General features: G+C 43.3%; 3 protein-coding genes across 5 annotated transcripts in view; 2 read left to right on the top strand and 1 right to left on the bottom strand.

Moving 5' to 3' along the window:
- LOC131708993 (zinc finger protein 79-like) overlaps positions 1 to 22,224 on the top strand; it is a 181,304-nt gene that overhangs the window by 28,582 nt on the left and 130,498 nt on the right. The gene's annotated exons all lie outside the window — the stretch shown is intronic.
- LOC131709039 (uncharacterized) lies at positions 5,513 to 6,913 on the top strand. The gene has a single exon (XM_059010654.1). The coding sequence runs from the start codon at positions 5,513 to 5,515 to the stop codon at positions 6,911 to 6,913; it is 1,401 nt and encodes a 466-aa protein (XP_058866637.1).
- Positions 9,667 to 15,720, bottom strand: LOC131696755 (zinc finger protein 239-like). 2 transcript variants are annotated; one of them, XM_059010580.1, is made up of 3 exons: positions 15,476 to 15,720; positions 12,363 to 12,627; positions 9,667 to 11,272 (listed from the first exon to the last, which is right to left on the bottom strand). In XM_059010580.1, the coding sequence occupies exons 2-3, from the start codon at positions 12,595 to 12,597 to the stop codon at positions 10,479 to 10,481; spliced, it is 1,029 nt and encodes a 342-aa protein (XP_058866563.1). In that variant the 5' UTR covers positions 12,598 to 12,627; positions 15,476 to 15,720; the 3' UTR covers positions 9,667 to 10,478. The 2 variants fall into 2 exon arrangements, with proteins under 2 accessions (XP_058866563.1, XP_058866564.1); XM_059010581.1 differs by having other exon boundaries at positions 12,363 to 12,624.

Below are 22,224 nucleotides of genomic sequence, written 5' to 3'. Positions count from 1 at the left end.
AAATACAAGCCCACACTCTCTTGTGTGTTCTGTCACTATAATAAATACAGGTTCAAACTCCCTTGTGTGTTCTGTCACTATAATAAATACAGGCCCACACTCTCTTGTGTGTTCTGTCACTATAATAAATACAAGCCCAAATTTTCTTGAATGAATTACTGCAGTATTGTGATGGTGATTTGAGTTTGAGTTTATTCAGCTATTGAATTACTCCAGTATTGTGACAGTGATTTGAGTTTGAATTTCAGTGTAAAGTATTCACCATTTTTTAAATCAAATTTGACAAAAATATATTTGCAAAAAAATGCACCAGCCCTGTCTGACTGAATGCTCAGCATGACCCCAATGCATTGATATTACAGTAAAGCTGTCCATTCCAGCACTGCTTGGGACTGGAACATTGTGCCGGATTATACAGTGTGCTGGATTACAGAGGTACTGTAAAATAAAATGCTGTGCCTAAATAACACAGATTTCATTTATTTAATACAGCACTCCCCTTCCAACAGATCGGACACACATCATTTCATTACCAGTAAGTCAGTCATGGTGACTGTTTGCTACCTCAGACTCCCAATACTTTGAAAGTTCAAATACATGCTGAAGGGCTTTCAGTAATAATATAAAACAACACTGGTGGAGTAAAGCACTTTATTGATTACTAGCTTATGAATAGAGACATTGTTGAGTAATGTGCTTCGCAGAGCTACACAATGCAATCCATGAAAAAAATCAAAGAATTCATTAAAAGAATCAATGAGTAATCAATTATTTGTAGGTCTATGGTACAGACTGGTCTTTAGCAGGACAGTGCAATACTACTCCAGTCAGTCTGGTCTTTAGCAGGACAGTGCAATACTACTCCAGTCAGTCTGGTCTTTAGCAGGACAGTGCAATACTATTCCAGTCAGACTGGTCTTTAGTAGGACAGTGCAATACTATTCCAGTCAGACTAGTCTTTAGCAGGACAGTGCAATACTATTCCAGTCAGAATGGTCTTTAGCAGGACAGTGCAATACTATTCCAGTTCAACTCCAGTCTGCTGCACGGCTGGAGAGCTCAATCCCCTCTGCTGACTGCTCCTGATCCTGATCCGAGGTTTTCCTGAGACAGATGTCAGAGACACACAAGGAGGGCTCAGAGTTTAACTGCAGCAATAACAGAAGCTTTAAAGAATGATGACACTTCCAGGCTTCAGAGTGATCAAGTCCCATTGAAATCACAGAGTGCATTCGAAGGTAAGGAGCAGCTGTGTATCAACTGTAAAGAGACTGTGAGAAATGTGCAATACCCCAGACTGAACTTGAATCAAAGAATAACGATTCTGAATCAAACGTCAAAGCCGTCAATCTTTATCATCCGGAAACCAAAAAACCACATGGACCCAGTATGTCAATAAAGTTTGTATATTTTAAATTTAAATTTGGCAGGGATGGGGTTATCCCTACAAATCCATGTGCGGAATGTGGCCCTGGCCACACGCCTCGGTTAAACTATGCACTGTTTTCATTATTCTATGTATTATAACGTCACACTACGGTATCATTCAAAGCCATGTAAGCTGCTGTTGTTTTTGTGAACAACAAAAAGCAAGATGAGTTTGCATTGATACATGCCATCCAAAAAGTATGACTGCGTGAGTCCCACTTTTGTTTTTAGCACTTACCGCACACGAACCTGCATCAAGTTCTGCCGCAGCATTTCCAGGACCCAATAAGTTTGACGCTCTTCAAAACCGGGATATGATTTGATGCAAAGAATACCAGCATTGATCTTCTGAGATCTTCATAGTGTATCGCAATGTGTTGCGCTCCTAAGGAATATCAATGCTCTTTATCAGCATCTTGCAAATCCCAAATGTGTGAAGAGCACGGCAGCTGCACAGCCGGGAGTGTGACGCAATCCTTACACGGTTGTTTATATATTGTAACACAGCAGGGAGGGGGTTAAAATCCACCCTGTCAACACATTATTATTTATTTCTTAGCAGACGCCCTTATCCAGGGCGACTTACAATTGTTACAAGATATCACATTATACATTATACATTATTTCACATTATACAGATATCACATTATTTTTACATACAATTACCCATTTATACAGTTGGGTTTTTACTGGAGCAATCTAGGTAAAGTACCTTGCTCAAGGGTACAGCAGCAGTGTCCCCTACCAGGGATTGAACCCACGACCCTCCGGTCAAGAGTCCAGAGCCCTAACCACTACTCAACACTGCTGCAGTGTGTTAATTAGTGTTAATGATCCCCTGCTCCTGGCTGTCATTGTAAATCAGAGCCATGCGCGGGGTATTTAAAGAGAGTAGTCAGGCTGCTCAGGGCTGCTGCTGTGTGGAGATCCTGATTGATGGTGTGTTCAATCATACTGAAATGTACTGTGGAAAGCCTATCTGTTCGTCTTTAAAAACCGTGTGTTTTTTCAGCAGGTAAACAGCTTAGCTGTCCGGTTTATTAGAATAGGTTCCTGACAAATGTTTAGTTAGCGCTCCGAAGGAGCTACATGTTTATTTTGTTTTGTTTATTTTGTATTATTAAAAGTGTTCATAAGCGCTTTTTCTTTTAAATCAGTGTGTTGAGTCGTGTTTAGGAAGAAAAGAACCCGAGCGAGCCTGTTTACGCATGTGCCTGTTTTACAATGTATGTGTGTGTGTAGATTATATATATATATATATATATATATATATATATATATATATATATATATATATATATATATATAGCACGGGAGACAGCAATGGTTTATGGAGGGAGTTCTCTAACTCTAAGACACAGGTCAAAGTGAAAGGTACTGTTATATTGTGCAAGAGGGATTCTTAAAGAGCTCATCACAACGTTTCCGTCTCCATTTCCAGTCCTGTAAAGGATGATGACAGGTAGAGATAGAGAGCGCCCCCTGTCTGTACAATAGTACATACTGGCTAATACTGACTTACCTTGACTTAGCATCAGCGATACACGCAGAACCTATATAACACAGATACAGAAATAGATATTTTGTTAATGAACTATCCCTGGGGTAGACTGGGGTGCGTGTTGAAGAAGCAGCCTGAATGTGTGCACCTCCTGGGAGTCTCACCTCGGATCCTGCAGTATCGAAGGAGCAGCAGAGTGAACACAGTGAGATGAATCAGAAAGAAGCTCACTCTGTAGCCAACAGCAACCACGCTGTGCCAGGACGCTGGGGAAGGAAGGTACAGTGTGAGTGTGTGCTAGAGACGTCCATACACCTTGACTGAGCTGATAGCTATTCAAGAACACTACCCTGTTCACACTAGCTCAACAGTAGCAGCCTTCATCTCGCCACTCTGTCACTCTAATGTCTGTCTGCTGTAACTGTCATTCTATTTGAACCATCATTTTATAAGATACTCAGCCGGGGAAATAAATTCCTTTGATCGCATTTCAAAAAGTGGAAGAGAATGATTTGTTTAAAATGTAATCCCACCCATATATAAAGCTGAGACATTAGTGGGAAACACACACCAGTGAATTTGCAAAGTATTAAACACTGTGTCTGTACTGTGCAATATCTGCTCCCAATCCATTGTGATGCAATTGCTGGTAATTCTGTGCTCTGTTAAGGCTCTATGTCTTCACACTGGGAATATAATGGGTTCACATTTACAAGAACACACAAGTTCAGTGATTGCATTTAAAAAGAGGATTGTAATCGTCATACAAATTCATTTTAAAAAGGAGGAAGGGCAAGAGCAAGGACATCCCACAGTGAAGGCACTAGTGCCAAACTAAATCCTACACTGTGGGAGGGATCACAACGAAAGATCTCCACTTCTCAAAGGATTACAGAGCCCTTCAGATAACTAGGATAGCTGTTTAGGACGGGGTTTAGATCTTACTTTGCAGTTCAATGTGTAGCTCCTGGCTGCTCTTCTTCACTCCCTGTGACTCCACAGCACACGTGTAGCTCCCAGTGTGGCTCTTCTCAGTGCTGCCTATGCTGTACAGTGCAGAGTCAGTGCTGTTAGTCACAGGCTCCCCGTCTCTCACAATGGTGTAGTGGAGTTGAGGGCGGGGGGTTTTGTTCACTGCTGCCTCAGAGGTCATGTTAAGAGCCTCTCCCTCCTTCACTGTGACTCCTGGAGAGGCTGACAGAGTCACCCTGGAGAACAGAGCTAAGAAAAGATTAAATGAAGACAGGTTAGTGTTTGTGAAGCTGTCTGGCCAAGATATTCAAATCAGTTGGAACCAGCATCTTCCATAGAGTGGGATTCTCACAGCGCCCCCTATTGCTTAGAGAGATGTAGGCAGTGCTGGAGTATAGAGGCTCCTTAGAGAGACAGAGGCAGTGCTGGAGTATAGAGGCTCCTTAGAGAGACAGAGGCAGTGCTGGAGTATAGAGGCTCCTTAGAGAGACAGAGGCAGTGCTGGAGTATAGAGGCTCCTTAGAGAGACAGAGGCAGTGCTGGAGTATAGAGGCTCCTTAGAGAGACAGAGGCAGTGCTGGAGTATAGAGGCTCCTTAGAGAGACAGAGGCGGTGCTGGAGTATAGAGGCTCCTTAGAGAGACAGAGGCAGTGCTGGAGTATAGAGGCTCCTTAGAGAGACAGAGGCGGTGCTGGAGTATAGAGGCTCCTTAGAGAGACAGAGGCAACGCTGGAGTATAGAGGCTCCTTAGAGAGACAGAGGCAGTGCTGGAGTATAGAGGCTCCTTAGAGAGACAGAGGCAGTGCTGTAGTATAGAGACTCCTTAGAGAGACAGAGGCAGTGCTGGAGTATAGAGGCTCCTTAGAGAGACAGAGGCAGTGCTGGAGTATAGAGGCTCCTTAGAGAGACAGAGGCAGTGCTGGAGTATAGAGGCTCCTTAGAGAGACAGAGGCAGTGCTGGAGTATAGAGGCTCCTTAGAGAGACAGAGGCAGTGCTGGAGTATAGAGACTCCTTAGAGAGACAGAGGCAGTGCTGGAGTATAGAGGCTCCTTAGAGAGACAGAGGCAGCGCTGGAGTATAGAGGCTCCTTAGAGAGACAGAGACAGCGCTGGAGTATAGAGGCTCCTTAGAGAGACAGAGGCAGTGCTGGAGTATAGAGGCTCCTTAGAGAGACAGAGACAGCGCTGGAGTATAGAGGCTCCTTAGAGAGACAGAGGCAGTGCTGGAGTATAGAGGCTCCTTAGAGAGACAGAGACAGTGCTGGAGTATAGAGGCTCCTTAGAGAGACAGAGGCAGTGCTGGAGTATAGAGGCTCCTTAGAGAGACAGAGGCAGTGCTGGAGTATAGAGGCTCCTTAGAGAGACAGAGGCAGTGCTGGAGTATAGAGGCTCCTTAGAGAGACAGAGGCAGTGCTGGAGTATAGAGGCTCCTTAGAGAGACAGAGGCAGTGCTGGAGTATAGAGGCTCCTTAGAGAGACAGAGGCAGTGCTGGAGTATAGAGGCTCCTTAGAGAGACAGAGGCAGTGCTGGAGTATAGAGGCTCCTTAGAGAGACAGAGGCAGTGCTGGAGTATAGAGGCTTCTTATTGTTTTAGCTGTAGGTAACACTAAATGTTTCAGTCAAGACAGGAACAAGCTGTAAACAGGCCATTGAAACATCCCCCAGCATCCTGCCCCTTCCCATCATCCCACAGCAGCCTGCCAGTTCCCATCATCCCCCAGCATCCTGCCCCTCCCATCATCCCCCAGCATCCTGCCCCTTCCCATCATCCCACAGCAGCCTGCCCCTCCCATCATCCCCCAGCATCCTGCCCCTTCCCATCATCCCCCAGCATCCTGCCCCTTCCCATCATCCTGCCCCTTCCCATCATCCCCCAGCATCCTGCCCCTTCCCATCATCCCCCAGCACCCTGCCCCTTCCCATCATCCTGCTCCTTGCCGTCATCCCACAGCATCCTGCCCCCTCCCATCATCCCCCAGCATCATGCCCCCTCCCATCATCCCACAGCATCCTGCCCCTCCCATCATCCCCCAGCATCATGCCCCTTCCCATCATCCCACAGCATCCTGCCCCTTCCCATCATCCCCCAGCATCCTGCCCCTTCCCATCATCCCACAGCATCCTGCCCCTTCCCATCATCCCCCAGCATCCTGCCCCTTCCCATCATCCTGCCCCTTCCCATCATCCCCCAGCATCCTGCCCCTTCCCGTCATCCCCCAGCATCCTGCCCCTTCCCGTCATCCCACAGCACCCTGCCCCTTCCCATCATCCCCCAGCATCCTGCCACCTTCCCATCATCCCCCAGCATCCTGCCCCTTCCCGTCATCCCACAGCATCCTGCCCCTCCCATCATCCCCCAGCATCCTGCCCCTTCCCATCATCCCCCAGCATCCTGCCCCTTCCCATCATCCTGCCCCTTCCCGTCATCCCACAGCATCCTGCCCCTTCCCATCATCCCCCAGCATCCTGCCCCTTCCCGTCATCCCACAGCATCCTGCCCCTCCCATTATCCCCCAGCATCCTGCCCCTTCCCATCATCCCCCAGCATCCTGCCCCTTCCCATCATCCTGCTCCTTCCCGTCATCCCACAGCATCCTGCCCCCTCCCATCATCCCCCAGCATCATGCCCCTTCCCATCATCCCCCAGCATCCTGTCCCCTCCCATCATCCCACAGCATCCTGCCCCTCCCATCATCCTGCCCCTTCCCATCATCCCACAGCGTCCTGCCCCTTCCCATCATCCCCCAGCATCCTGCCCCTTCCCATCATCCCCCAGCATCCTGCCCCTCCCATCATCCCCCAGCATCATGCCCCTTCCCATCATCCCGCAGCGTCCTGCCCCTTCCCATCATCCCACAGCGTCCTGCCCCTTCCCATCATCCCACAGCGTCCTGCCCCTTCCCATCATCCCACAGCGTCCTGCCCCTTCCCATCATCCCACAGCGTCCTGCCCCTTCCCATCACCCCACAGCGTCCTGCCCCTTCCCATCCCTAGGTTCTACAACACTTAAGGTTGGTTCATACCTCTCTGATAATTTAATCACTTGCTTCATGGTTGGAGTGAAGCTGCACAGCTTTTATAGCTGTCTGCGCCTGACGTATCACATTCACCTGTGACACGTATGAACCAGCCTTTAGATATCACTTCACTGATCATCTGCAAGTCATTCAAACACTGCTATGTGCATCATGAGTTGAGTCCTCACAGCAGTGTTAGTCATGGGATTAAGTACCATTTTTCATGACTGGCTACAGCCCTGATAACAGTCTACTGTTTTTCAGATGTAAACCATACAGGAACAGAAAAAGTACATATTTTTCTATACAAAACTTACAAAATACTCAGGCATGTGCATTTTCAGTACAAAATTACAAAAATACAAATGTAACGAAAATATATATTTCTACATCTATTTTCAATACTGCCCATCCCTGCTTACCAGTTACATTTACCCAGATGGGATGGCTGTATTGTGAGTTCAATGGTGTCCTGTTTCTTTCAGCTCCACACCAGTACTGTCCGCTGTGGGACAGAGCAGCAGCACTGATTGTGTATCCCGCTCCAGTTCCACTGCTGCTGTCAGTCTGGTACACTGGAGGACTGGACTCACTGTCTTTGTACCAGAGATATCTCCAGCCACCAGAACCCCCCTCAACCCCACAGCTCAGGGTGACTGGGTCTCCTTCAAATATCTCTCTCCTTGGAGTGTCCCGGGACAGTGCTGGCTTTGGCCGTCCCTCTGAAACACAGGAGCTGATAAATAAAGAATCACGTTCCCTTTATTACTGAGTGGCTGAGGGCATCACTTCCCAAGCAGGACCGCTGTGTTTATTATGTTCAGTGGAGTCACACTAAAAATACTCAATATGTTTTATTTCTATTAAATAAAACAATTGCTTTAATGTCTGCTGTTGTTGTGGTGGGTGTTGCTTGTGTCTGTCTGCTGTTGTTGTGGTGGGTGTGGCTCTGTGTCTGTCTGCTGTTGTTGTGGTGGGTGTTGCTTTGTGTCTGTTTGTCTGCTGTTGTTGTGGTGGGTGTTGCTCTGTGTCTGTCTGCTGTTGTTGTGGTGGGTGTTGCTCTGTGTCTGTCTGCTGTTGTTGTGGTGGGTGTTGCTCTGTGTCTGTCTGCTGTTGTTGTGGTGGGTGTTGCTCTGTGTCTGTCTGTCTGTCTGCTGTTGTTGTGGTGGGTGTTGCTCTGTGTCTGTCTGCTGTTGTTGTGGTGGGTGTTGCTCTGTGTCTGTCTGCTGTTGTTGTGGTGGGTGTTGCTCTGTGTCTGTCTGTCTGCTGTTGTTGTGGTGGGTGTTGCTCTGTGTCTGTCTGTCTGCTGTTGTTGTGGTGGGTGTTGCTTTGTGTCTGTCTGTCTGCTGCTGTTGTGGGTGTTGCTTTGTGTCTGTCTGTCTGCTGTTGTTGTGGTGGGTGTTGCTCTGTGTCTGTCTGTCTGTCTGTCTGCTGTTGTTGTGGTGGGTGTTGCTTTGTGTCTGTCTGTCTGCTGTTGTGGGTGTTGCTTTGTGTCTGTCTGTCTGCTGTTGTTGTGGTGGGTGTTGCTCTGTGTCTGTCTGTCTGTCTGTCTGCTGTTGTTGTGGTGGGTGTTGCTTTGTGTCTGTCTGTCTGCTGTTGTTGTGGTGGGTGTTGCTCTGTGTCTGTCTGCTGTTGTTGTGGTGGGTGTTGCTCTGTGTCTGTCTGTCTGTCTGTCTGCTGTTGTTGTGGTGGGTGTTGCTCTGTGTCTGTCTGCTGTTGTTGTGGTGGGTGTTGCTCTGTGTCTGTCTGCTGTTGCTGTGGTGGGTGTTGCTCTGTGTCTGTCTGCTGTTGCTGTGGTGGGTGTTGCTCTGTGTCTGTCTGCTGTTGTCGAGGTGGGTTTTGTGTGAGATCGAGCTACCGTCGGTCTTTTGTCTTTTTAATTCTGGTTTTGTTTTTGTAAATCTAACAGGCTGCAGACTTCATGTGTCGCCGATGGCAGGAAAGAGAAGCACATTCAGTATTATACTACTGGACCTTGTTACGTGAGCAGAGAAATATTGGTAGTACTTTTAGTCCAATGATAAACACTTTAATACCCTTTATAGATGATGAATACGTAGTATATAAACCATAAACAAACAGGTTATAAATGTTTATAAAGCATCTTACTAGCACCATTATTAATGCTTTATTAGTTAAACGTTTATTAACGATTAATAGATGCTGTATAAATATGAAAGAACAAGCTATAAATATCTATAAAGCCATTTATAAATGAGGTTATTAAGGACAAATCAGCTTAGGGAGCTGAGATTATTCAAGCACATTCTAAATGTCATTATAAGGTCAACTAATAAACCCTTTATTAACTCTTATTTATAAATAGATATTTATACAGCATCTATTAATCATTAATAAACGTTTAACTAATAAAGCATTAATAATAGTGCTAGTAAGGTACTTTATAAATATTTATAACCTGTTTGTTCCTAGTTTATATACAAAGTATTCTATAAAGGGTTAATAAAGTGTTTATCATTGGACCTCATTATAAAGTGCTACCGAGATGTTGTAACTCTCAGATTATAAATTCTGAGCTGTAAAAGGTCCTGGGTTAAAGGAAATGGGTTGAAATTGTAATGCTGCACCAGTGATCTGTTTTAAAGTGAGTATGATTATTCTGCTTTGTACGGTGAGAGGCTTGCATGTTATCTAATGAGTAATTGTGGCAAAGTGGTAATTAGTAGCAGGTGTATATCAGGTGCAGAGAGGATGCAGTAATACCAATAACAAACAGACAACAAAGTACAGGTGAAATGAGGGTTTTAATGATTAGAAATCCAATTGTCTGATGACCAGCCAGAAAACAATAATGAGCTGGCAGTACACAGCAATGTGTATTACACAGTAATGAAAAAGGGTTGCAGTCCTGCAAACAATAGACATGGTACAAAACACACACAATTAGACACACACGATCACAGGTCCAAAGTGAGTGCTCTCAGTGCTTGTGGTGAAGTACAATATAATACGTGCTATTGGTGAAAAACAAGTGCTGTGGTGATCCGGCTTTGTGCTGGCCCCTGGCGACAGCTCCGGATTGGTGTTTAGCCGTCTAGTGCTATTTAACGAAACAAACACAGACACTTACTAAACAGAAAATACCAACAAAACACTCACAAACTCTTTATTTTAATTTGGGGAAATCTCTCGGTCCTTCCAGTCTCCTCGTATCTCTGAAACCCAAGCGAAGGAAAAGATTTACAATTCTCCGGCCCCTTTTATGCGATTATGCATGACCCCTTGCTAAACGATTTCAGCTGACTATTGCCTGCAGCTGCTACCTCCTTTACCTTCCAGGTCAATACGTTCCCTCACCAGAGTCTCGACTTTTTCCAGGCTGACTGACCTCTCGACCCAGGGAATGAACTGTCAGGACAACCTGTCCAAAGCCTTTCCCTTTCGCTACTTAGTACCCTCACAGGTCGAGAGGGAGATTTACAACCAGAACTCATTATATTTCTGTCACAGTGATACACAAAACAGCAATTACACAGGGATTCTAATGCAAGGTTAACGTTTTTCTTTCCCCCTCAGGAGTCCCATTGAACACAGTCTTTAAGGTTTCTCTCCGCTGTGAATTCGCTGGTGGTATAGAAGGTTGTGTTTAAAACGGAAACTCTTCCCACAGTCAGAGCAGCGATACGGTTTCTCTCCTGTGTGAATTCGCTGGTGTTTTTTCAGGTTTCCGGACTGACTGAAACTCTTCCCACAGTCAGAGCAGCGATACGGTTTCTCTCCTTTGTGAATTTGCTGGTGTAAAACAAGGCTGCCTGACCGACTGAAACTCTTCCCACAGTTACAGCAGAAATACGGTTTCTCTCCTCTGTGAATTCGCTGGTGTGAAGTAAGGCTGTTTGACCGATTGAAACTCTTCCCACAATCTGAGCAGCGATACGGTTTCTCTCCTGTGTGAATTACCTGGTGTGCTGTCACGTTACCCGAGTGACTGAAACTCTTCCCACAGACAGAGCAGTGATACGGTTTCTCTCCTCTGTGAATTCGCTGGTGTTTTTTCAAGTTTCCGGACTGACTGAAACTCTTCCCACAGTCAGAGCACAGATACGGTCTTTCTCCTGTGTGAGTTCGCTGGTGTGAAACAAGGCTGCCTGACAGACTGAAACTCTTCCCACAGTCAGAGCAGTGAAACGGTTTCTCACCTGTGTGAAGTTGCTGGTGTTTTTTCATGTTTCCAGAGTGATTGAAACTCTTCCCACAGTCAGAACAGTGATACAGTTTCTCTCCTTTGTGAATTCGCTGGTGTGTTTTAAAATGCCCTAACTGGGTGAAACCTTTCCCACAGTCAGGATATTCTCCACCGCCCGCCCTCGCTTTAGCTGCTGGACTGGAACCTGGAAAATATGAACAGGAAAGAAAGTAAGAGGGACTGTGTGAACAGGATGGCTGGTGGTGACATCAAGCGAGGAAATACAGGACACAGAGCGGTGAGTGAATTGTGCTTCTGCGCCAGTTTATTCGAAATAAACAGTTTCAACAAAACGAAACACTTTCACAAAACGTGCTCCCAGCACGACTAGCATTTGTTATTATTTTTACCTTCTCTCTCTACTCCTGCTCTCCACTCTGAACACCCAACCCTGAGTGAGTGATCCATGTATCTATATATACAGCTGTGCTGGGATTCAATTACTAATTAATCATTCACTTGAATCCCAGCACGTGAACCAATCTGTGCAATCCTCATTCCCACATACTAATGCATATTCTATATGCACGTGAAGTGATTGTACAATCCCGGTGCCTAAATACAAATATACATTTTAACAACACTCCTGCTACATAGCCCAATTTATACCCAGTGAACCACTATATCCACACCAACAATAACACACCACATACAACATAAACACGTACAGGGTCGAGGCACCCTGCCACAGACTGCTTGTAGGCTTAGGGCATGTGGCTAAGTGGTAGAGTGGATGAAAGCATGTTAACTTAAGCTGTGGGGGCTTGCACTGGGATACATCAGTTTAAAAAAGCAAAGATAAATTTATAGCCTTTACTTTATGTGTAAAAGCAGAGTCAGTAAAGACTGATGCTGGTGAAACCGAGCCCTGGGACCAAAATCTGCCTTCAAAGACCTCCTGTAATGTTTCAGGTCTATTTCAATGTCTACAATTATATATTTTTCAATAATATTACTATATTATTACTATAATAATATCTATATATTGTTACATTGAACATTTATAATGATACATACACTACTTGTTTCTCCTCCTCCCCCCCCCAGGCAATGGCAACATTATATCTGTATCTGAAGTTCATCAGTAGCGAGTGCTTTCTTTAAGTGGTTGGAGTGGTACAGGAAAAACAAATAGCTAGTAATGTAACCTACATGCTCCCTCCCTCCCTCTCAACCACACTGTGGATATCACGCAATCTAGAATGACAATGTCACAGCTACTGGGAGTCACTCACCTGCTAGACTGCATTCTGAATGGGAGCGCCCGTCTTCCTTTCCACCTCCTTGCATGCTGTTGGGAGAGCCTTCCTCTCCAGCGCCTTGCTCTCTCACACAGATTCTCTCCAGCACCACGCTACACTCCCGCAGGCGTACAGGCTCCAGCTCAGGGATGTTTGGTTTGAAGGGGAGAAGTTCAAGTTCAGGGAACTCCTCTTTAATCTGGACAGATTCCATCCTCACACTGTCCATGGCAGCACACGGGATTCTGTTTAGTAGCTGCTGGGGAAAAAAAAAAAATTAAATAAAGTAAAGTAAAGGCCATTCAAGGGGCCAACAAAATATGACCTAAATAGCAGGGGTGGCTTTAATATCGAAGGGACATAGAGTTTCTTGTAATAAGTTTGTAATACCAGAGGAATTTATCAATCTAACCTGTAGAGTCCGGTTTGAAGAATAATGGATGAATTTTAAATTACGTCTGACTGGAAGAGGCTTTGAATGGACGCTGCGGCGAGCTACACTGAATCCACAGGACAAAATAAAAACAGAAAATAAAAGCAGCTACACAGGACTGTATAGCCTCAAAAATAGTCAAGAAAAACTTTCTAAAGGACTGGCAGCTGCCAATCACAAAATGTTTCTTTTTTTAAATAAATAACGAATGCCTTTGTGCGTCTCCTTCGGTCTCCCTCTCTTCTCCCCAGGAGTTATAATTGCCGGCTCGGAGACCTTGCTCGTGGTTAGCTCTGGTGGCCTGTCCGCGCACAGCTTCAAAATACACTGCATCACAACTTCGCTTTTCTCAGCTCACTCCTTGTGTTGTGAAACAAAGAGGTGTAATGCTTCAAGAATTAAGTACATTTTAAAATACTATTATATGTATGGTTATACTTTACAGTGTGTAAGGAAATTTGATAGTCCATATTAATATATTGTTTGTATGGTACTTTCAATGGAGAGACATTGAGCACAGAGTTTAGGTGGGGTATTCTGGAATGCAGGGACAGCAAATATGACCATTTATGGGCATTTGTGGAAAGGGTCTGTTCTGCTCTGCTTGATTGCATGGGGGGATGAGAGAATCTCAGAGAATCTACAGATGCAAAGGAATGTCTGTGAGGCTTGGGGACTGGCCATATACAGGTTTAGGTGAGCAGGGTGTCAAATGATGTCATTATAGGGGAGTGTTCTATGTTATTAAAAAGTGATTGCAGCCATTGTCTGTGGCACAGATTCCATCCGCTGTGACCCAGAGTATGTGTCTCTGCTTTCTTCAAATAGTTATATTCTTGTATTACACCAATAAACATATTTTTGACTTTCACTAATATTGTTTTTCAGTTTTCATCAATGTTTCCCTACAAATGAAACAATCACTGTCAAGGTCTTGTTTATATCTTTTACGCAACCATCCCAAACGTGCAAGCGTGGACTTTAGCCATGCCTGATGTCTGCACAGCCCCAAAGGCATGGTTTAAACACCGGAGGGTGTAGCACTGAGGCACTGAGGACACTGAGTGAGCCGTACGCACTGAGCACTTGTGCACCGAGATACCCAAGTATGAAGGGCTTCGCGTGCGCCGCGGTACCAAAGCACTGGGGGGGGGGGTACCCTAACCGCGCGGTCACACACACCTGGTCAGCGCATGGCGTGTACCAGAGGGACACAAGGCCGAAGCCATGGTGGGCGAGTTGAAGCAGGCAGCAAAAACATGGTAGAAAGAAAGGCCTGACTCACCGAGGTGGGTGGGCCTACACAGGTGGCAGTGTCTACTCGACAGCGGGGATACGGCAAGGCCTAGCCCCGTGGAGGAACTGTGTACTCTCAAGAAAGAGACAACCACTCGCAGGTGACAGGCAGTCGCTCACACACGCCGGACAGATACAAACAGCGGCCTGCCATGCAAGCGAGGAGGCTGCTGAAAGACAGAAAGGCAAAAAGGCTCTGTCTTCTTCAAAGTCATTGATTCCAGGAAAGCGGCGAGCCAGCTTTCAGCACGAATGCCAGGGAAATACAATGAACTCGATTCGACTTGAGAAGCTCTTTTCTATCAACACGCTCATCTCAACACAGAGGTCTTACTGTACCGTCTTGAGAAGGAGAAAGAGAAATGGCTTCCTTTGGATGAGTTTTATCCCCTCGGTGGGCGGGACCGAATGCATCATCCCAGGAAGGAGCCTATCAGCAGCTCTGGTATAGAGAGCTCAGCGATACCTGGGCAGGCATATCCCATACGTAATGTCATTGGTGGTCGTCTTCGAATTGAAAGGGAACTAATAGCGGGCACACACATTATATAAAACTTAAATCATGCAAACGATTATAGATATATGCTATTTGAAAGAAAAAAGTCTCACATTCGTGCACAACACGACAATGTATATAAAGTAAGTCACCCATAGTTTGTTATATTAGCACAGCACAATAGCACATTATATTTGAATGGCAAGGTTCTGGAAGCAGATCTCTCTCTGATCACAATGCCTCCAAGCCTTCCAACTCGAGCTGACGTCATATTCCTGTGACAGACAAGGACCAATCAAAACGGGAGACTTCCATCCCAAAAAAACCGGGACTGTGTCATACCTCAATACACGTAGTGATTTATTTAAAACGTGTAGCACACGTTTTTGACCCAGATCGTCTTCCATACACTCAGGACACAGAGAAAACACGGAACAGCTTCACAAAACAATACAACACAAAACACGCAGTACAGATCGCTACAATATATAGTTTCTCTTACGTCTATATGGTCGATTTATCGCATTTTATTGTCACATGCCTGTGGTAGTACAAAATGACTATACCATGCGAAAACCCAATTAATTAGTTATATTAAATTACTTATCGTGCTGAAAAGCCTATGGTGTAACTGTAAGTACAGCTACAGCGATAGCATCACATGCCTGTGCTGGTACAGAAAGCATTGACCGAGCTGAAAACACCGCGGCTCACAGTAATACAGCAGCAGGCAGAGGCTGTTTGTCACACAGGTCTGACTTCAAAGGAAATTCAATCGGTCTTGTTGATGCCGCCATGTCGTGTTCATTTTACAAACAAATTCTGGGTCTCCCGCTCCCGAGCGTCGCAAACAATTAAACTTAAATTAAAAATGCAACTTACTTTTTTATTGTCAGTTCTTTGTCAACTGGTTCATCTGATAGTTCAAAACGGACTTCTGGCGTTTGTTGTTGATTTTGAAAGAAAGACGTCACTGAAGCCCTTCTGTCACCTGACTCTGTCACCTGACAAGGTTGCGTTCCGCAGTGAAGCAGCTGTGCGCGCATGGAATCCGTCTCCTTGCTTTACATCTGCTATAGACTGGAGGGGGCGCTCTTTCTTTCTCTTTGAGGGAGGGAGCCTCTTCTTTCCTAGCCCTCTGTTAGACACCATTTGAGTTGAATGTGGAGCTCACTGTGCTTCTAAAGCAGCATTTCCAGCTGATGCACTGTTTGGAAACTGAAGTTTATATATATATATATATATATATATATATATATATATATATATATATATATATATATATATATATATATATACAGTACTGTGCAAAAGTTTTAGGCTGGTGTGAAAAAATGCTGTAAAGTAAGAATGCTTTCAAAAATAGACATGTTAATAGTTTATATTTATCAATTAACTAAATGCAAAGTGAGTGAACAGAAGTAAAATCTAAATCAAATCCATATTTGGTGTGACCACCCTTTGCCTTCAAAACAGCATCAATTCTTCTAGGTACACTTGCACAAAGTCAGGGATTTTGTAGGCATATAGTCAGGTGTATTATTAAACAATTATACCAAACAGGTGCTAATGATCATCAATTCAATATGTAGGTTGAAACACAATCATTAACTGAAACAGAAACAGCTGTGTAGGAGGAATAAAACTGGGTGAGGAACAGCCAAACTCAGCTAACAAGGTGAGGTTGCTGAAGACAGTTTACTGTCAAAAGTCATACACCATGGCAAGACTGAGCACAGCAACAAGACACAAGGTAGTTATACTGCATCAGCAAGGTCTCTCCCAGGCAGAATTTTCAAGGCAGACAGGGGTTTCCAGATGTGCTGTCCAAGCTCTTTTGAAGAAGCACAAAGAAACGGGCAACGTTGAGGACTGTAGACGCAGTGGTCGGCCAAGGAAACTTACTGCAGCAGATGAAAGACACATCATGCTTACTTCCTATCGCAATCGGAAGATGTCCAGCAGTGCCATCAGGTCAGAATTGGCAGAAAACAGTGGGACCCTGGTACACACATCTACTGTCCGGAGAAGTCTGGTCAGAAGTGGCCTTCATGGAAGACTTGCGGCCAAAAAGCAATACATCCGACGTGGAAACAAGGCCAAGCGACTCAACTATGCACGAAAACACAGGAACTGGAGTGCAGAAAAATGGCAGCAGGTGCTCTGGACTGATGAGTCAAAATTTGAAATATTTGGCTGTAGCAGAAGGCAGTTTGTTCGCCGAAGGGCTGGAGAGCGGTACACGAATGAATGTCTGCAGGCAACAGTGAAGCATGGTGGAGGTTCCTTGCAAGTTTGGGGCTGCATTTCTGCAAATGGAGTTGGGGATTTGGTCAGAATTAATGGTCTCCTCAATGCTGAGAAGTACAGGCAAATACTTATCCATCATGCAATACCATCAGGGAGGCATCTGATTGGCCCCAAATTTATTCTGCAGCATGACAACGACCCCAAACATACAGCAAAAGTCATTAAGAACTATCTTCAGCGTAAAAAAGAACAAGGAGTCCTGGAAGTGATGGTATGGCCCCCACAGAGCCCTGATCTCAACATCATCGAGTCTGTCTGGGATTACATGAAGAGAGAGAAGCAACTGAGGCTGCCTAAATCCACAGAAGAACTGTGGTTAGTTCTCCAAGATGTTTGGGCCAACCTACCTGCCGAGTTCCTTCAAAAACTGTGTGCAAGTGTACCTAGAAGAATTGATGCTGTTTGGAAGGCAAAGGGTGGTCACACCAAATATTGATTTGATGTAGATTTTTCTTCTGTTCACTCACTTTGCATTTTGTTAATTGATAAATATAATCTATTAACATGTCTATTTTTGAAAGCATTCTTACTTTACAGCATTTTTTTCACACCTGCCTAAAACCTTTGCACAGTACTGTATATATAAATGAAGTTTTTTATTTTTCTTAAAAACATTTCCCAATGTTTTTATGTTTCTTAAAAACATAAAACCAATGTCACCTTACAATAATTGATTTTGAGTTTCAGTGTTTTAAAATAAAATATCAAACAGAGCGAAATTTCAATGTACCATTTGTAATTCAGTAATATGAGAGAATTGGTCAGGGGTCTGAATACTTTTGCAAGGCACTGTATATATATATATATATATATATATATATATATATATATAGTTGCTGCAGTCCTTTTATTTTGCCAAGCAAAAGTAAATGTAAAGAGTGTGTGTAAATACAGGGTTTACTGGATGTAGATAGATCTATAAATATTATTATTTATTTCTTAGCAGACGCCCTTATCCAGGGCGACTGACAATTGTTACAAGATATCACATTATTTTTACATACAGTTACATTATTTTTTACACACAATTACCCATTTATACAGTTGGGTTTTTACTGGAGCAATCTAGGTAAAGTACCTTGCTCAAGGGTACAGCAGCAGTGTCCCCCACTGGGGATTGAACCCACGACCCTCCGGTCAAGAGTCCAGAGCCCTGACCACTACTCCAGTATTACAGATTGAAAGTGTACCTCTCTGTGCTGTTCACTGCAGATGTCAAAACAACAGACATCTCATATTTTGCTGGTAAGCGGTCAGTCTGTTTCATTTCTAAGCAGGATATACGTGTCTGTGGTTAGTGAGAGGAAGTGAAGGCAGGCAGGTTTACATTGAGCCTGAATACTGCATGCAGCCCTGCACCCGCTGTCAAACTGCAAAGAGGAGATTCTGAAAAGGGGAGATTGAGCTGAGCATTTTCAAACCAAACATGCCAGTCAATCATCTTTACATGACAGGGTCTGATCTGCTCCTTAGAAACGTTTACTGGAAAACAAAATCATGGTCAAAAAAAACTGTAAAATCAAGAAAGTCCTGGATACGTTTGGTATAGTATGATGAGCTGATTATATAAAGAGGTCCATGGAGAAAAGGCAAGGGAAAATCGACACAAATATATGGGTGTGGCAGAGCAGGGCTCTGCCCTTAGAAATACTGGCAGGGAAGGAGTTAAATTCTCCTCCCTGCCCAGATTGATTGCTTTAGGTGGGAGCAATCAGTCAATTAATCATTCAATTAAGGACTCGGCCACCTGGCATAAAAGGAGGCCTCAGACTCCCATTAAGGAGAGAGTTCTGGAAGGAGAAGAAGAGTGTTTTCTGTTTGTGCTGTGTTTTGATCCAGTGAAGGCAACGCCCAGCCTGGAAACTTTATTTGTAAGTTTCATTTTGTTTGTATTTTGTGTTTTGGACCTTTTTGTTTGGCCCTTGTGCTGGTTTATTTTGTATTTTTGTTTATTAAAAACTTTATTTTTGAACTCTATACTGTCTCTGAGTCTCAAACCTCGGTCAATCCTGTCACAATGGGCTTTTTATTTTCTTGATTCAGCTTACTTATTGTATAAAAGATGAATACCAGAAAGCTGTGTCAATATCACAATGTTGCATCTACAGAGTATTTCTGTACACGTGTCTAAAGTGGAAATCTGGATCACCTCGCTGCCAGTATCTCTTCATTAGCCCTGCGGTGGAATGAACTGAAAGATCAACAGCTCTATTTCACTCTCTCTCACTCAGGTATAGACTGCCTTAACTTCTAGCAGTCTGTATCCTAGCAACCAAGCACACAGCCATGCTGCGTAAATACACACAGCAAGCTTAAGCCAAGGAGACACCAGTCTACATGTTGCTAGAAAATGTAGAGTTAAATCTGTTGCTTCAGATTTCAAGGGACATTAGTCTACAGTATGCTGAAACTGTAGATAGGATGTTGATGAGCAACACAGAGACAATGCACAGTTTATTGGTGTCCACATAATTTAACAGCATTTTTTTCAATGTAATAAAAACTTTATTCTTAAATATGTATACATGGGATTGTATTAGTAATATTTACCATCACCCTCATCATTTTTGTTCTGAATGTGTTATTTTTGGCTTTAATGTTTTTTTTTTTTTCTGTGTTATTTGTCTAAATAAACGTGGACCGTAATCTGGGGATATTTTGGACGAGGTTGAACATTGGACAGAAATGAAAAAAAAAAGTGTTTTTTTGCAGTAACACACGTTGTGTGTGCTGATGCGCTAGGAAGGCAATAAGCTGATCCCTGGAGCCAGCATTATACTTCAGCCATCAACACCTGACAGAAGGATATCTACATCATCATATGGAAGGAAGCGCAAATGGATGGAGACACATATGGATCACATTAGTTTACTGTAAAGCTACGTCTTAGTTGGTGCTTATCTTGGCGAGAGCCGAGTTCAAATCAGCATGACGTTTTAACATCTACTCTCGTGTAATGGAAATCAAATCGTTTTACTTTTTAAATATAAACAAACTGTACATCGTTTTAAAGCCCTGGTTCTTAGCTTTCTAATGAGCAGTTTAGTTTTATTCTATTCTTGGGTTTATCTACCTTTTTTGTATGATTTGTGCGAGGAGTGAAAATGACTATACAAACGTCATGATCAAACTTTCATCTGTACAGCCCAGCCTGAAGCTCGCAGGCAGATCTGCTCTGTAGTGTCACAATCTGCACAAATCACTGATTTGGGGGGACATATTGTTCTAATCTGTAGCCCTTTCCATGGCCAAGAAAATGACCTGTCCAGTGTTACCTCCAAGTAGTGCGGCTTCTTTGAGGTAACTCTGGACAGAAATAGTTCTGCATATGTACAAAGGATAATACAATCATCATTATCCTTGATATGTACTGTGTTACTATACCCGCACTACTTTCATCTCATCACTGATCACGTGAGGGTGGTAAGAATTTCACACTAGGAAATCCTCATCGCTGAAGGGCATTAGATTGCAGAGACGGTAGAAATGGTTCAAACGTATAAAAGCTACCATGATTATACGGAACTCGCCGAAGAGGCGCTGTCCAGTTTGAAGAAAGCCTGTTGATGGACTCAATGTTCAGTGAAGGGGTGTCCAAAGATTCCACAAAGCGCTGGAACATTGGACACATTTTAAACTAGAAAAGGGTCTTTTGTTTGTTATAAAAATGTTTCAACTCTATTATATAGCCCTAAGGTATACCTGCAAATATATCACAAACTTAGTTCTAAAAGAATTATAAAAAAAAAAAGTACTAAAAAAAATGTGCCAAAACTGTCCAAAATAGCCCTGGATTAGGGTAAATAAAACTAACTGTAAATAGAGAGAAGTTGAAATGTGATTATTGGTATAGTTTTTTGTTATTATATTATGTTGAACAGACTTCCTAATTATGCCAGGTGACGATTTTGTTCTTCTTCTTCAAATCAGGTATCGGTAACTGTGTAACAGTATTTACAAGCTGCGTCTGCTGAACTGCAAAGTTCAAACGGCTTTAAACAAAAAGTAGGGCTCACTTTATCCATTACTATTAAGTTGTATCAAATGAAAGCCTTTATTTGAGACAAAATGACCACAGAAAACACAACTTGGAGAACTTAAACGTAACACACCGCTGCAGTTTAATATGAATTATCTAATGCTTCAGCATTGGCACCAAGTAATATTACACTGTACTGGCAACATAGCGTTGTGTTTAAAATGGTTCATAATAGTAAATGTTTTTTTTCAAGGAATATAATAAATAATTGTGTCGACTTTAATGCCGCTCCACTATATCTCGTGGCATTAACTGACAAATTGATCATTAACTAGCAGGAATGGACCGATTAACATTTATTTACTTACCTATAACACCAATAACAAAAATGGGAAAAAAAATCAAGCAGGTTGGTTAGACACGATCTCCCTTTCCTAAAACCATGCTGACTGTCTCCCAGGATATTGTTACCATATAAGTAATTTTCCATTTTGGATCTTATTATAGTTTCCATAAGTTTACATATAATAGAAGTCAGGCTTATTGGTCTGTAGTTACCTGGTTCGGTTTTGTCTCCCTTTTTGTGGATTGGTATTACGTTTGCTATTTTCCAGTCTGTCGGTACAACCCCTGTGTCAAGAGACTGTTGCATGATCTTGGTTAGCGGTTTGTAAATAAATGTTTTCATTTCTTTGAGTACTATTGGGAGGATCTCATCCGGCCCAGGGGATTTGTTTATTTTAAGAGCTCCTAGTCCCTTTAACACTTCTGCCTCTGTTATGCTAAAGTTATTTAAAACTGGATAGGAACAGATCGACATGTGGGGCATGTTGTCTGTATCCTCCTTTGTAAAAACCTGTGAAAAGTAATCCTCTTTGAATGTTCTCTTGCTGTTATAATATTGGAAAAACATTTTGGAATTGGATTTAGCCCCCTTAGAAATATTAATTTCTATCTCTCTCTTGGCCTTTCTAACCTCCTTTTTGACTTGTGTACTTTTTCTGTGTACTTTGTTTTTGGTCCCTTTTAAATGCTCTGTCAAGTGCCTTTTTTCGGTGAATATTTTTTAATAATTGATCTATTAAACCATTTTGGCCATTTTGTTTTAGATTTAGATTTGTCTACTTTTGGGATGTAATTGTTTTGCGCCTCTAGTACTACATTTTTGAAAAACAGCCTTTTTCTGTGGATGTTTCTCTATTTTACTCCAATCTACTTCTGTTAGTCTCTGTTTCATACATTCATAGTTTGCTTTTCTAAAATTGAAAACCTTCGCTTTAGTCATTACTTTTGGGGTTTTAAAAATCACTTCGAATGAGACCATGTTGTGGTCTGAGTTTGC

This window comes from Acipenser ruthenus, chromosome 41 (genome assembly GCF_902713425.1).
Source record: "Acipenser ruthenus chromosome 41, fAciRut3.2 maternal haplotype, whole genome shotgun sequence".
NCBI classification, from domain to species: domain Eukaryota; kingdom Metazoa; phylum Chordata; class Actinopteri; order Acipenseriformes; family Acipenseridae; genus Acipenser; species Acipenser ruthenus.
The sequence above is the reverse complement of the archived record's forward strand: the minus strand, read 5'-3'. Positions and strand labels throughout refer to the sequence as shown.

Bases quoted from the DNA above. Each gene is read 5' to 3' on its own strand.
- LOC131709039 (XM_059010654.1), top strand. From the start codon at position 5,513: ATGTTTCAGTCAAGACAGGAACAAGCTGTAAACAGGCCATTGAAACAT.
- LOC131696755 (XM_059010580.1), bottom strand. From the start codon at position 12,597: ATGGACAGTGTGAGGATGGAATCTGTCCAGATTAAAGAGGAGTTCCCT. The intron at 11,273-12,362 runs GTGAGTGACTCC...CATATTTTCCAG, and splicing joins TTCAGAATGCAGTCTAGCAG to GTTCCAGTCCAGCAGCTAAA.